Source organism: Battus philenor, unplaced genomic scaffold (assembly GCF_028537555.1).
Source record: "Battus philenor isolate CCGP_79_NKW_IND1 unplaced genomic scaffold, ilBatPhil1.0.hap1 SCAF_7, whole genome shotgun sequence".
NCBI classification, from domain to species: Eukaryota; Metazoa; Arthropoda; class Insecta; order Lepidoptera; family Papilionidae; genus Battus; species Battus philenor.
In genome coordinates, this window is record NW_027181737.1 from 6988843 (window position 1) to 7004932 (window position 16090).

Genomic DNA, 16090 nt, shown 5'->3' on the forward strand with positions numbered 1-16090 from the left:
TAATTTTAATTGTTTTGACTATATTTAATTGTACTATACAATTGTAATTATAATTTTTAGTACACTTTTCATCCCTTTGGAATTTCCAACTTTCTTAAAAAAGTTAATACTGATAATAGACAATGGCCAGAGGTTTCTTAAAAAGTCCACCGGAAAAAACCAATGCATTGACCTTTGATTTTAATTGAAAATAATTTTCTTACAATAAAAAGTATTCACATGTAGGAATGATTAATAAAGGTCATGAAAACTCAACAAACGTATTTCCGAAATAATCAGTTAAACAATGTTACTTTTGATTCAAATTATACATTAAATTCTTTTACTAAAACATTTAGGTTAAGTTTTTATTAAATAACTAAATAATTTTGTACAAGAGTAATTAGTTAATAAACTAATAAAAAACTAAATTAAAACCTCTATGCAAAAATACAACAATCTCTTTCTGCAAGTTACCGTTGACTTCTTTTTTTATTTTAATTAATATTTCTCTAATTTGTGAAAACTAGACCATAAGATTCCATTCTTTCTTCATTGTGTTAATAACTGTAAGTAAGAATATCGTAATTTCATTACAAAAGATATTTAGCGATTCTTAAACTGTTTTGTTAATTCTTTGTTGCACATTCAAATGTTATCTGTGGTCGATGCTTTGACAATTCTGAATTCCGTGATTTCCCACGTGTTTTTGACAATTGCTATTTCAGGTGAAGTTTATTTGTATTAAACTGTCTAAGAAATATGGCAAAATTAAAAATGAAAAAGATTAAGAAGACAGATCAAAAGCCAAAAGATGTTTCTGAAAAAAATGACAATGTGTTGGTACTTCCTCCAGTCCGAATGTCCGATGAACCGACACCAAAACAGGCACGTATTTCAAGTATCATTTATTCCTTTTATTGGTATGTTCACTAACATACGTATTTTTAGGTCAAATGGATAAATAGACAGAGAGTTCTAATTTTTGCTGCTCGAGGAATTAATCATCGTCATCGACATCTTATGGAAGATATAAAAAAGTTAATGCCACATCACAAAACTGAATCAAAAATGGAGAGAAGTAAAAATTTGTATGTTGTGAATGAGATAAGTGAAATGAAAAATTGTAACAAATGTATCTTGTTTGAAGGAAGAAAGATGAGAGATCTTTATCTTTGGATGGCTAATGTGCCAAATGGGCCAAGTGCTAAATTTTTAGTTGAGAACAGTAAGTTTCCACTAATAATTTAATTTATATCTGTCCTTAAATATTCTATTGCAATAAATTATCTTTGTTTTTTTTAAGTTTACACAATGGGAGAACTCAAGATGACAGGCAATTGTTTAAAGGGTTCTAGACCTCTTTTATCTTTTGATCCACAATTTACAAAGGATCCTCATTATAGTTTATTGAAGGAGCTTCTAATTCAGATATTTGGTGTACCTAAACACCATCCAAAAAGCCAGCCCTTCTTTGATCATGTTTACACATTTATGATTCTGGATAACAGAATTTGGTTCAGAAATTATCAAATACTTTCTGAAGATGGGGCATTGGCTGAAATTGGACCAAGATTTGTTTTAAATCCTGTAAGTACAACATTGTTGAACTTTACTGTATCTATTTATGTAATTTAATACTTTAGGTATTTTTATAAATACCTAAAGTATTGTACACTTATGTGTAGTAAAAGTTTTTTGTCACATAGTTAATGATAAATAAATATGCCGCAAATACAGAAACCTTAAATATGGAATGCTAATTTATATGGAAATGTGGGGACATGCTCTTAGGTGACAAAATAAAAGGAATATATTTAAAAACTTAATTTCATTGAAGTTTTTCAACATTTCAATTATCTTCAGGCCTAAACAAAGGTTGTTTTAACCTGTTGGAATTGTTTTATTATGTATGTACTTATTAGATCCAAATAAAGAAATTTTTAACTGCAAATATATAAATTTGGTTCATATTTTTAATCCACAAACAGGGAAATTAGAAATGAAGGAAGTGTGAATAAGGAGCTTTTGCTGTAGTACTAATAAGTTTATGTAAACCATGTTTGAATTAGATATATTTTTAATATACAATATTATTATTAACAGGTTAAAATATTTTCTGGATCATTTGGTGGTGTGACATTATGGGAGAATTCCAAGTATGTCAGTCCCGCAAAACTGAGGCAAGCCTTTTCAAAGAAGGCTGGCAACAAATATGAGAGAAGAATAGAAAAAAAAGTTATAAATGAAGCAACAAAACCAGAAACTGGATATCCAGACATAGAAGGGGCAGACTTTTTCAAAGGTGATCCTATTGAAAAAGCTAAAGATGTTGTTATTAAAGGTAAGTCATAAATTACAAATATCAATCTTTGCTCAATCTATAGTCCTTTCATAATTTATAGTTTATTTTATTAATATTTATATTGGCATATTATTAACTAAATATAATTTTCAGAGGAAGACAATGAAGATGATACCGATAATGAAGTTCCAGTTAAGGAAACTAAAAACAAATTGACAATGAAAGTTTCCAAAACCAAGGTGGACAAAACAATAAGGAGAAAACAATTGAAGGCAAAAAGCAAGGCTATATCTGAACAAATTAAAAAAAGGAAGCAGTTTAAGAAAAAACCTGTAAAATCTTAAGAATTTAATAAAGCAAATAAACAATTTTTTGCATTATTATTTTTAAGGCCAAAGCATGGCATAACAGTTATAAAATTTATTAATATTATTTTATAATGAAAGTTAAAAACTTATATGCTATAAAATGTACTTTAAATTAAAGCAAGCTTTTATTCATAATAAATAGTTGATTCTATTAATTTAGATACATTTAAATTATAGACTACAGATTGTAATTAAAAAAGGGAAGAGATAAAACTTACTACTAACATGATAAAATGCTTTCTTAACATTGACAACTTTAACACAGGTTGCAAATAACAGATTCAGTGGATAAGTTCAGTCAAAAATATATGCAATAAGGTGTTAATGTAGTTTGCAAGTATCCAGCTTTTTCTATCTTTGATTTTATAGCAATGTTCGCTTGATATGTCCTGCTTAAACATTTAAATTCCTAAAAATTGCATTTCATTTGATATATTTAAGCCTAATAAAACAGATTAAAGTTATAAGATCATGGAGGCACAAATAAAATTTACAACAAAAAAATTTTTACGATTAAAAAATAAATTTAAAAAACTGTTTTTGTGTTTCATATTATTAAACACAAACATGTTCTAGAATGTCAACCTTCTGTACGTGTTTTTTTTTAAATGGACGGTAATTGTTATAATAGGCATTTCATGATACAATAAATAATGCACAATCTAGAAACCTACTACTACCAATTACTGTACTATCTACAATCAATCAACTGTGAACAAATCATTATTAGCCTCATTTTTTATTATAACAGCTTTATTTCCTATTTCATTATATTAAGGGTGAGCTAATTAATTTAGAGTAATTTTTGTGTGCTTAACAAAAACACAAAAGGCCCGTGTTTTAAAATTAATAGAATACATGTTCTTATAAATAATATCGTGTAATAATACTAATTAATAGATCGTATTAATAATAATAAATCTTTATTATTGAGCTGCTTATATAAATTGTTAATAAAAAAAAATTAAAGGAAATCAAGGTACACTGCATTCTCAATCAGGGAAAAATTACTAAACTTCTCCATTAAAATACTAAACAAGTAAAATAAGCAGAGTATTACCATTAACAAATAACAACTATAAAATGGTTACATCAAAAGTGTTAGATATCTTTATTATTTATAATCAAGACCCGATTTAGACTTGGGCCACATGGGCGCGGGATCAGGGCGGCTAATTTTAAAGGCCATTTCGTTATAAAATCAAAATCGTTTTCTCATATTTATACACTAATTAATGAATGTAAAAAGTTCTAATAGAAGATTAATACATTAGATATATTATATCCGGATTTACTACCATTCTCATCAAAATTTTCATTTCTGAATAAATAAGAATATATTGTGTCATTAATTCATAGGCCTATAAAATTAATATTCAATTGGTAACAAAAAAATTATAACTTTGTTTTGTATAAAAACGCAAAAAATAGCAATGCTATAGACAAAATCACAATTAGTTTTTGATAAATTTATACATTATAATTATTAAAATTGTATAGATTAGAATTATAGACGAAGTACAGTGGATTCATGATTGTCTTTTTATATTTTACTATTTCTTTTAAATTTGAATCCTACGAGTGTATAACTTGCAATACTTTTTGCCATATCAATACATATCTAAATATCTTCAAAACTTGATAAGAGCGTGAGTACAAAACCTATATATGTGATTATAAAAAATGATTCATATTTATTAATAACTATATGTCTACATTTAGAAAAAAAGTACATTGATCATATACACTGATCAGTGACTACATTTTCTTAGTCTTTTGTAAAAATCTCATTATATCCACTAAAATATGAAGTATGTACTTTTTGAACAACATTTACTTATTAGTATATTTATCTTAGTTCTACAGATGTAATTGGTAAAAATGTCATTATAAAAATAACTCTCAAATAAGAAAATATTATCAAAATCATTGTAAAAAATACTAAGACTACTTAGAGCAGTCAAATCTTAATTAATAAAAAAATATAAAAAAGTCACCCTATAATAATTAAAAGCAAAAAAGGAAAACAATGCATATTAAAAAGTAGCAATACTTGATTCGGGATCATCTAAATAACATTTTATTTAAAAAAATGAGTAATTGAAAGATTCTTATGACAGATCTTATTTTAGATAATATATAATTAGATATTGATAATGCATGAAACTTCTAAATATTATCGCAAGGCAGTTATGCATCTTACCTGAAATTGAAAAGGACATTATTAGACATTTAGAGCAACTTCAATCTTCCTAAACAATAGTAAAAAGGTCCATTATTTTCACTTTGTGGTGTTACATACTAATATAATGAATTTTACTTGTAATATAGACAACTTCTAGATAGTTATCTTAAATACTGTATGTATATATCGTTCACCCTTACTTATGAGATAGGGACATTGTTTAAAAGGTTAAATGATTTTTTCAGTTTAGATTTTTATTTTCTTTTATCATACTTTATATTTTATTTAGTTCATCGTCTTTCTTTCTTCACAATATCAGTCAATGTTTACATTCTTTGCAATCCGTTCAGACTGCCTCTTACATCCCTTTCCTGGATTCTCAAGATATCACTGATTTTTTTTAACTATTACATTGCTTTGCCATACTTTGTTTTTATTTTGTTATTTTTAGTAAACACCTATTTTAATTACAAATTTTATCTGTTTTATTAATGAATCGAGGCCCTTACCGGACCCTTCTTTAGATAACTAAGTTTTATTAATACGTATTGCACTTTGATCTATTGCTCTGCACAACCTTAGGAATATGGGGCGATGTTCTTGGTCGCCCAGCAAGGAGGCGACGTTACTTGCCCTAATCCTTTCTTCTAACTCTATCTCACAGACAAATCGAAGTCCTTCTGGCACTGGATTTGAGATGGCTATGTGCTGTGCATGGAGTCTAACCTTTTTACTATAATTATTCTCAAGGCTTCTTTCAGGAACCACGGCTCAGAAGCCCAAAGATCTTAAGTTGCTTGACCTTTAAGAAAGGATTTCTGTCTATTTTCTTATTCGAGAGGGTAGAACCTCTGCTTGATCGATTTCTATAATCGAATTATCAAAAGAACTTCTAAAGTTAATATTACTACAGCTTCGAAAAACGTTAGCCTTGGTTCAGGCCTCTGCGCAGTATTATTTCACCTGATCGGGTGCTCACCGAGCTCTTAGATCGCTTTGGCTGACACACCATGGAGTGACGACGCCCATTTGCTTTCAAGAGGGAACCTCGGCTTGGGCTGTAATTCGTTGATATCCGCTTTGCATTCCGACACAAGGCGCCCAAGAGTGTCGAACCTTGACTTGGTCGGTTGTTATTACCTAGTTAATAACTCTAGTAGAACTATAGGAAAGCGTTAGCGCTGGGAGAAGTTTAAATTATGACTTACTGATAACAAAATGGCCTATTGATGAACTACTTACAAGTTCAATATTTTGCATGTAAGTCTTGTAATTCTGCATTATCTTGTTCGTCATCTGGTTTGTTAGGGTTGTGTCCTTCGAGATTGGCAAGTCTAGAATTCTTCCATCGTCCATCTGATCCATTCATGTTACGGTCTTCGCAAACGCATAAAAATAGAGAATCTACAACCATCTGTAAATGATGAATAATTAATAATACGAATATTAGTGAATTAGCATTACTTAAAATTGTCTATTTAATACTACTACTGATATATTCAATTACATAAAATTTAAGTTAATTTGTAAAAGTTTCTTTCGTTATAGTTATCTTATTGAGACTGCAAATAATAGTAAGGTATGAGAAAGTTGTTCAGCATAAATATGTTTTCCGATTAAAGTATGGAAAATGATTAATGGTTAGTTAGATGTTACAACTACAAAATTAAATTCTCATATCATAATTTTAGCCGCAGAACGTCTATCGCTGAATGTAGGCCAACCCCGTAGATTTCCAATAGGACCAATTGGAAGCGGTCTGCATCTAGCAGGGTCTGCCGACGACTTTAACAAGGTTGTCTGTTCAACTTGTTCTTTCATTAGTCATTTCACTTAAATGATTTTACCATCTTCTTTACACAGAAATATAAACAAGTTTTCGCAAGTTCTACAATATTTACTTATGCGAGTTTTTGTAAAACAATACGAATAGATTTATCTCCAAAACAAGGCATTTACTATTATAAAAATATCATATTTATAAATTTTACTTTAATCATAATTTAACATTTTAACCTTGAGTTATATGAACGTACCTCGTAAAGAGACAATATGCAGTGGGCGATGAAAAACGAATAAATGCAAATAACGAGCGTGGGTACAGCGAAAAAGTGCAAATCGGAGTTGCGTTTGAGAAGCAACAGGCCGATTATACCCGTCACCGCTGTCACTATGCACTTGCCCAAAAAAAGGATGAAATCGCCAACGCTGTTGATTGTGGCCACTTGCAAGGCGTTGTTCACTATTGTGCTGAACGCCTTAAACATTTGAATTTGATTACCATATTATAACACAAACTACATTCATTTAAATATTATTATCAACATAGGATTGTAGGATCCTTTCTAGGGCCGGTAGGTCGAGGAGGTAGGGACAACTTTCTGTGGAATTCCGCTTTTCGATGCGCCGTTGACGATGACGTAATGTTGCCCCTACAGGATCATTCACAGTGACTACTTATATAAGTGACGAGTACAATGCCGGAAGAGCCCAACTTGATGTTAACTATAATCAGATCATACTGCCCTAAAAGGCATCCTTCAACTTAAGAGTACTACCAGGGTTCCAAATGCGTCCTAATCTGAGGAGGATTTTTCTTGTGGTCACTTTTACAACATTCTTAAAACAGTAGTAACAATTCATTCCCAACCATCACTTAAAAATCCTTTACGCTGTAAAAGGATATTTTTACATGCTTATGATTTATGGACTTGAATTGATTAGAAGATAATTTAGAGATATTATAGAGTGTATTGTGATATCATTTATAAGCTTTAAAGTTATATACTATTTATACTACATAATATGTAATGTATGATGTATAACTTATACTGTAATTGGAATCATTAATCAAACACACACCAAACAAATACTCCACACACACTTATATACTCGTACTGTCAATATTTTTATTTCTTTCACTATCCCCTGTTTAATTTTTTTTTCTTATTAAGATCCATTTTCGTAATTTTTAAATTTGAACTAATAATGATGTGTACTCCGTAGTTGGCGTAGTTCATCTATTAATATTAATTTTTGGTTATCTATTAACAGGTACCAGACCTGTTAAGAACCTTGAGATAATTAAATAAAAGCACAGTTGCTCACAAAAGAGTTCCTAATTTTATCAAGCCTAGAGAGAGGTATAACAAACTTTTTTATTTTTGATGCTAATACTATGCATATCACTTTTTTTCTTAAATGCATTTGTATTGTTATTTAAATACAGTACTCGGCGATAAATAGTGCACATCGACCTTTGAAAAGAGACAATCGGCGAATTTTGGCTTCGTAGAGCGTTATCTCTGTCGCACGAAATACAACGACTGACAAAACGTCAAATAGGCAGTGTGCAGATTGTCAAATTTACCGACTTCTCATATGTAACTCTATATAAATAGTATAAAAGTATCGAAGAAAAAGTTAGTTATTAAAAAAATTAAAATTTACTACTTACTTTAGCAGCAGCCTTGCAAAAATGACACCTTTCGATAGTAATTATGGTGTATGCGTTATGATTTAAATAGCGAATAAATTTCTCAAGACAATAGAAACAACAGATGCCGCATTTAAGTGTACATTTTGCACATTCCGATCCTTTTTCGGCTCTGGAAGACAGTCTAAAAAGATGTCGAAAATCGTAAAAATCAATTATATTGAATCTTCTATAAATTTCTTACATAATTAAAAATAGTAACTTCTGAGCGGCATTTTGAGTCACGCAATGATATTTTTCAATCGAGTCCAGTGTAATAAATGCCGGATTTTAGACTACGAAATAATAAAAGAGCCGCAGAAACCATTGAAAATGTTTAATACCGCTAAAGTTACAATACAATGAAATACTTATTGAATCTAATTTTTTTGTCTTATAAATATGTTTAAAGTACGCTCAACGTATGATTGTCTCGCAAAAACAAATTACGTAGGTGTAACCTTCTCGTGAATCAGATCATTACGAAGATCAACGATTACGTAAGCCTTGAAATTAAACTAATTTTTATAGGATAAAATCGTCACAAGTGCATGTTGCTTTGCAGCAGCCGGAAACATGATAATTATTTTAAAAAAATCAAGTAAAAATTAATATTTTATTGACTTTATTTGTTAAATCACAGGTTCGTTCATTAGTTTATGTTTTAAGTAACCGAATAAAAAAGGTTTATTATCACGGCATAGATACTAGTCTTCTATACATTATTTATATATAAAACAATTGCCTCGTTTCGCAGGTACCAACATCTCCGAGTATCATAGTAACGTTTCTAATAGTAATCTCCACAAAAAAAGTTTAACTTACTTTGCATGTAAATAGGTGAGAATGAGCCTGGGAATTTTAAACAGCGTTATCAAGAACGATCCTTTAGCCACAGATCCTAAATGGTATTTTAAGAGCTTTCCAATAGAATACAACACCGGCGATGGATGTGCATTGGAGCCTCTGATAAGAAAATCAATTCAAATATTACTTAACTAAAATAAGATGTGAAAATGAACATACAACAATTTTATTTTACAGCTTTAAACAATGGTTCCCAAAGAGGTCCAGAGAGGACCCCCAGTTGTCTACAGGTGGCTTGTTGGGATCTGCGCTAGCTTGATTTTAACTACTAATGTAGGCAGTATTTTAAGAAGTGCAACAACTGTTACTTGTAAAAACTTGCATATTCAGTATAATATGTCGAATTTCAAAGCGCTGCCACTGCAAGGGGTCCACCTGAAGTAACTAAATTTAGAAAGAGTTCTATGTGTTAAAATTGTCCAAGAACCTCTGCTTTAGGCAAAAATGTGTTAGTAACTAAAACCCGACGTATTCATACCTGAAATACCAATGTGAAACAGCCCCGGCAATAGTCATTTGCTGGCAGCCGAGAATGAACTCGCTACCCCAAATAAGGCAAATGAGACACATCCACCACATACTCTTCACCCACATCGGATCAAACTCTACCGGGTCTAGAACACACGTTAATAACCACAACTCCAAGAATATAAAAGTTTAAATTATTATTACTCACTATGTATTCAATACCCAGCATAGGAGCTCCACCCACGTGGTGGACAATCATGACTTTTTAAAGGTCGTAGGAATCTATGGGAGAGCCCTATATTCTTATGAAGAATATTAGTAAAAAACATAAATCATTGCAAATATGGAAAAATAATAAAAAATAATTTTTAAGAACCACTACAGAAATCATTTGCCTCTGTTTATTAAACCAACAAAGATTTATTTTTTAATTTGATAAATTCTGTTAGTTTTTTCCATGATGTCTGATATTATTTTGCCTGATATATGTATGTTACATGCCATGTCATGAAAAATAAATGCTCAATTTTAACAATCATGAAAATTGTGAGTGAAAAACATGTTAATGATAAAAGTTACTTTTTCTTGTTTAATTGAAATATACATTAAAAGTAAACAATAACTTATTGAATCTATTTAATTTGTAGAAAAAGAGAAATGGCCATATTTTATGTACCATTTATAGTTTAAATTAAAAAAATCTAAACAATTTGTTTTCCACTTTCAAGTTCATTGTGGGTAATGAGATATAAAAAATCACTTACATTTCAAACTTTCAGTTCTGTTCATACTCTGTGCTTGCAAGGCAGAAATGCCAGTATGATCTGATGATGGTGTTCCATTGAAAAAAAAATTAGTTTTGTATGGTATTCCAGGATAATTAGCTGTAGCCAGACAAACCTATAAACATGAAACACTTCATATAAATATGAATTCATCAGGGTAAAATTTCTGAGACTTAGTATCTATCTCAAAATTTTAATTATGGATAATATTTTTCAATTATTTCCTGGTTCACTAACTTAAAGCAAGTTTGTTAAATAAAATTTTGTTTTAGTAAGCAGTTAATTCAGGATAACATTAACATATCTTTAATATTTATATGGACTTACCACAACAATTGACCAAAATGTAAAGAACAAGACTAGAAAAAAAAATGTTATAATTGGCTGCAGAAAAAGTGCAGGAATGGATCCCAGACAATGAGCAGTTTCTTTAAACAATGCAGCCAGGAAGGTCACTCGTGAGCGCATCACCCAGACAAGTAGCAACAATATTACCTAGAAGTTTTATTTTATTAAAATTTCAATATGATTTTATAAGCTTATAGAGCAATCAATAATTTATATTATAGTCCAAAATATAGCTCATGATTAATAATTATTAAAAAAAAATACTTACTGTAATAATAGTAGCAATTATCGAGTACCACAAGAAAGCTTTTTCATTTTTCAAGGATTCCTACCAATTAAAATCAAATTAGAAATTTTTCATAAACAATAAATTAAAAAAATAAAAGATATGAACATACAGCTAAAAATAATGTTTGTGAAAAATCTCTTTGTTTTGTCCGCAACTCATGATAAGTATACCACAGCAAGGCAGTCCCAGCAATGCTTACTACAGATACTACTATCATAAATATCCAAGACACAAATGTGGCAAGTAAATGGAGTATTGACACCATAACTAATGAACAAACTGAAAGGCAAAACAGTGTGAATTAAACTATATAAAAAAGATAAAATTTACTACAATTCTGAACATTTTATATGCACTTACATTAAATAAGTCAAAATAAAGATTGCACTTACTGAATGCTATTATTACACATATCACCATTTCTTTCCAGGAAGAATAAAGATCAGAGAGCATTTGCTCAATAGTATCCCAGCTATTAAGTAAATCATAAAAATCGGTGAAAACTTTTTGAGCTATGTCCTTGGCAGATTTTGGAAAACATCGATTAAGCAATGGAAAAGTATCATACACAGGCAAAGTTGGACATGGCCCAAAGTAATTGTGTAGATTACTAGTACTGGTTACATTATTCAAATTTATGTCATATTGGCAAAGATTTGATCCTGTTTTTCTATAAAAATCCTGAATGTCTGTTAATGATTCTAATTTCCTATTTGGACATTCTTTTACACATATCTTCAATGAACGCCTTAGTTCCTTTATATCCATAAAGAATAGGTAGCTCTTGTCAGCAGTACTGATACCAGCCAAGTCATAATTTAATAATTTTTTATTCTTCTGAACACCACAAGTATTGCCAAAGGAATCATAACCATTTATAAGTCTTTGCGGGTTTCCATACACAAATGAGATACAGGCAATTATTATCTGCAAAAACGTGCAATTGTTTTAAGTCAACAAATTAAACTATGAATAAATATTCAAGGACTTTAGACATTTACCATGAGAATCCAAAAAATTACATAAATTACAAGCCACAAAACATCTGTACACCCTTTTCGTGGAGTTTCATTCTGAGGAGAGATTTCACTTTGTGCACACCCCATTTTATTACTTTCTTTATCAACACAGTCTTAAAATATTGTGTTACCTTCTTTACAAATCACTTTTGCCCGTAAGAGACACTAAACAAACAATACACAATATCAAAACATTAACCAATCAACATTACAAGGTGCGGCGCTGTCTATGACCACAAGCTATATGTAAGAGTTATATTTATAAATATTCGCGTTATGTTAAAAGCTATAAACCTTTCAAATTGATATAGCGGGATTGATCTAAAGACTTGTGGTCCGATAGTTAATATTATCATAAAATGTAGTTTTTCATACATTAATAAATAGCGCAACAATAGGATAAACGTTTGAGTAAGTACGCCTACTTGTGGCTCGGCGACCTTAAACTCCAGTCTGTGACCGACCATTAGGCGTAGTTTTAAATCGTCGAGCCAGTTGGTGATTCAACCGCTTTTTAAATTTTACTCGTGGCTCGTCTTGGTTCACATGTTTCACAGCACAGCTTGCTGCGAGCCGCTATGTTATTTAAGGATCCGAAACGTCTCCATGTGTGACGCAATAAGAAGTCGTTTATTTTGTTTATAGGACGTTGTTGGATATTGTCAGTGATTTGAGGCACTTCTTATTTATTATTTATTTGTGTAAATCGATCCCTTTACCTTTGAACATAGTTTTCTATTTACTTATTTATGTTTCTTTCGTGAAACTGTATATTCTATACGAGAGTTCCCCAAACTTTTTTGTGTCGTAGACCCCTTGCTATGTTTTTCCGTGTTGGGTAGACCTCCTACTTACCTGATATTGATTTCCTGTAAATTTCTAACTGTAGTGAAGTTTAGTGTTAAAAACTTAAAGTAAAAACACACGTTAATTTATACATTTATTAATTGAATTTAATTTAAAATTACTCAAAATAAAATTTTGTATCTGTTATGTAAAATATACGTAAAATTAGATAAACATAAAATAAACTATAAATTATTATTTATTTTCTTAGCACTTTCCTTTTCAAGTTTCAGGAAACGAATAAATGTATTTGTCCCACATTCGTATTTATAGAGTGACGAATTGAACAAGTCAGTGCAAGGTAGCGAAGCTCTGAGACTGCGACTCTCAGGTTTTTACAAGTTCAAAATGTATTGCGACTACAAAGCGAATACCAACATCCTCCAACTTACACAAGTTTATAAACATATATAATAATTTTTCTACTTCATAGGTACTTTTATATATAATATAAATGTTTTGATATTATTAGATAGTATGATGTAAGTAAATAGGTACTATCAGTATATGTGTTGAGATCCACTATCGTGGACCTCATTTTCATATTATGGACCCCCAATTTTTTTTTCGCTGACGTAAGCCCCTTGCAGGTTGTCATAAACCCTAGGGGTCGATACAGACCACTTTGGGAATCACTGCTCTAGGTGGACTGAATGTATGTTTACAGACCCTTCTATTGCGTGAACTTAGTTCCAAAGAAGCTGTAAGCTCTCCAAGCTAACAGCGAAAACGGAGAAATAATACCTAGTCTAATCATAAATTCTGTTACTGGCTGTTTACACACATTTACAAAAAACAATTTGAATTTCGAAAATTAGCTTCTGCGATAAAAAAATAGACCTCTTTCCCGCCATTACTGTATGTTTTTTGTTTAGAAATTATTTGTTCTGAAAATGGAGTAGGGCACTAAAGAGAATAGGATTGCTATTGCAATCCTATTCTCAATTACTATTGCACTGTACAAAGTAGGTAAGGAGTCAACCCACATTTTTGATACAATGCCGAATGTTTGTGTATTATACCATCCAAATGTTCACTGAAACCATGTCTGTTGATAACTGTAAGAGATCCGGCCGACCGCGGTTTATTCGAACAAACGAGGCCGTTAATGCAGTCATGGCCAGAATTCGTCGAAATCCCATAAGGAAGCGGAAAATCCTATCCAGAGAAATGAGAATCTCACCGAGGGCACTTTCTCGGATTATCAAACAAAACTTAGCTCTAGGGGCTTACCGAAGATACACAGGACTTACCTTAAATCAGGCACTATAACAAAAGAAGCTACGAAGGCAGTGGGCAAGGTTCAGCGAAGCCATCATCCAGCATACGTTATGGTTTGGTGGGGTGTCTTCTACCAAGGGGTTACAAAACTCCATTTTTGCGAAAGGAGCGAAAACTTCTGCCAAAGTGTATCAAGATACCGTGTTAGAAGCGGTAGTTAAACCTCTCAACAACACCTTCAATAACGCAGTGCGGATATTCCAAAAGGATTCAACCCCGGGTCATAAGGAGAGCACTACGCAAATTTGGCGTGAGTAAAATGTTTCACACTTCATAAAGGCTGATGATTGGCTTCGGCTTGTCCGGGCTTAAACCCTTTAGACTATAAATTGTAGTCTGCGCTAGAGGACATGGTTTGCTCTAAGCGTCACCCAAATATTAAGTTGCTTAAGAAATCTTTGGAGGCAGCAGTGACCAAGTTTCGAAAGGAAAGCGTTCGTAAATCCATCGACGAATGGCGCGTCTGTTTAAAAGCGAGCTTTAAAGCTAAGGTTAGACAATTTAAATTGCTAGTTTAGTACGTTAACATTTCTTTTTAACTCTACATAATGACAAACAAAACTTAAAAATTAATTTATTTTTTCAGAAATTATCGGATATTTTCTTTATAACAGAACTTATGGCTAGACTAGGTAGATAGCTAGATTGTCGACATCCAGTGACAGCACCTTGCATTAAGTCATTGAATGCGAGCAGCCAGTCATAGTGGTGACGGCCGGCGAAGGTCTATGCCTTGCTTTGGGCGTCTATAGGCGATATGATATGATGATGATCAAGTCAATTATTTAATAATTCATATTTTGTATTATCATTGAAAAATTCTCCCGCAACAAAATGAGTAAGACAGGCGAGATGGGCAGCGTCCACCAGACCGGTGAGTCAGTGAATGGTGCCGGTAGGGCGAGTACGTCGCCCATGAAGAGCGTGAGGCGGAGTGTGGGAGAATGGGAGCAGGTCCAAAACTCCCAACAACCCATTACTGAATATGGGCGGACACCCACTTGGTAAAACTAGGGTAGTCCGGATACCAGGCCTCAATAGTCATATGAAGAACGTGAGCAGAACGACCCAGAGCGTCTTTCTACAGCAGTGCCATGCCACTAAGGTGTCTTAGGGACAGCGGCGACGCTAGTTCTTGTAGCGCCCATGTGCAATAAAACCCTGGCGCTTACAAGCTCCCCCCCCCCCCCCCCCTCATAACTGTTAAATTTTCCGTCGTAGCAAGAAAGTTTTTTCATATTCCAACAAGCTATTTTATAAGTAGGTATAGCTTACATTATGGTATTAGTTACAGCCTTTCTTCTTATGACGGCAGAATAACACTCTTTGTTTTTATGCCTGTAGCAAATCTCTGTTGCGAAACTAAGCGGCGAACCGCGATAGTTCATATTTCGTCTTGTGTTTTAAGTTTTATGGACAGCAAAATAGAAGCGAAATGTATAGAATTTTTTGTTTCGCTGCCCATAGTACTCATCTCAGGAGGCGTCGCAGCGCTCGGGTGCATTACGCACCCTGCACTATAGGTTAAGCCGCCCCTGCTTAGGGACTGAACCCGGAGGTGATGTATCCGGCGATGCTGGAGCCAACAATTCTGTATACAGCGAGTACCTGCATAGGTTTAAGCTCAAGTAGAGTTCCTCACGCAACTGTGATCCTGCGGTAAATCAGACCGTGTCGCGCCTGATCAACAAGGAACATCGCATTGCTAATGGAAAACGAGGAGAGTCGCGGGACCTTTATAGAGTTACCAAAATAAATAAATAAAATTAAAGCAAAACAGAACAAATGTAAACATTTTGGTGAGAGTGCCATGAAAGAGAGGTGATGAATATGGCATTAGGAGAAAATGGAAGGAATAAAAGAATTTGTGAAGAA

The 16090-nt window shown here is 32.2% G+C and overlaps 2 protein-coding genes across 3 annotated transcripts; one reads left to right on the forward strand and one right to left on the reverse strand.

The window, feature by feature from the left end:
- Positions 1-666: 666 nt before the first annotated feature.
- Positions 667-2654, forward strand: LOC137930843 (ribosome biogenesis protein BRX1 homolog). The gene is made up of 5 exons (XM_068774179.1): positions 667-867; positions 931-1207; positions 1286-1569; positions 2086-2323; positions 2438-2654. The coding sequence occupies exons 1-5, from the start codon at positions 742-744 to the stop codon at positions 2626-2628; spliced, it is 1116 nt and encodes a 371-aa protein (XP_068630280.1). The 5' UTR covers positions 667-741; the 3' UTR covers positions 2629-2654.
- Positions 2655-2837: 183 nt separating this feature from the next.
- Positions 2838-12634, reverse strand: Ctl1 (choline transporter-like protein 1). Of its 2 annotated transcripts, none has more exons than XM_068774421.1 (12): positions 12071-12634; positions 11462-11996; positions 11179-11348; positions 11049-11108; positions 10760-10927; positions 10412-10547; positions 9658-9793; positions 9138-9164; positions 8295-8457; positions 6874-7095; positions 6080-6251; positions 2838-4855 (listed from the first exon to the last, which is right to left on the reverse strand). In XM_068774421.1, the coding sequence occupies exons 1-11, from the start codon at positions 12173-12175 to the stop codon at positions 6084-6086; spliced, it is 1890 nt and encodes a 629-aa protein (XP_068630522.1). In that variant the 5' UTR covers positions 12176-12634; the 3' UTR covers positions 2838-4855; positions 6080-6083. The 2 variants fall into 2 exon arrangements, with proteins under 2 accessions (XP_068630522.1, XP_068630521.1); XM_068774420.1 differs by having other exon boundaries at positions 9138-9278.
- Between the last annotated feature and the right edge of the window lie 3456 nt (positions 12635-16090).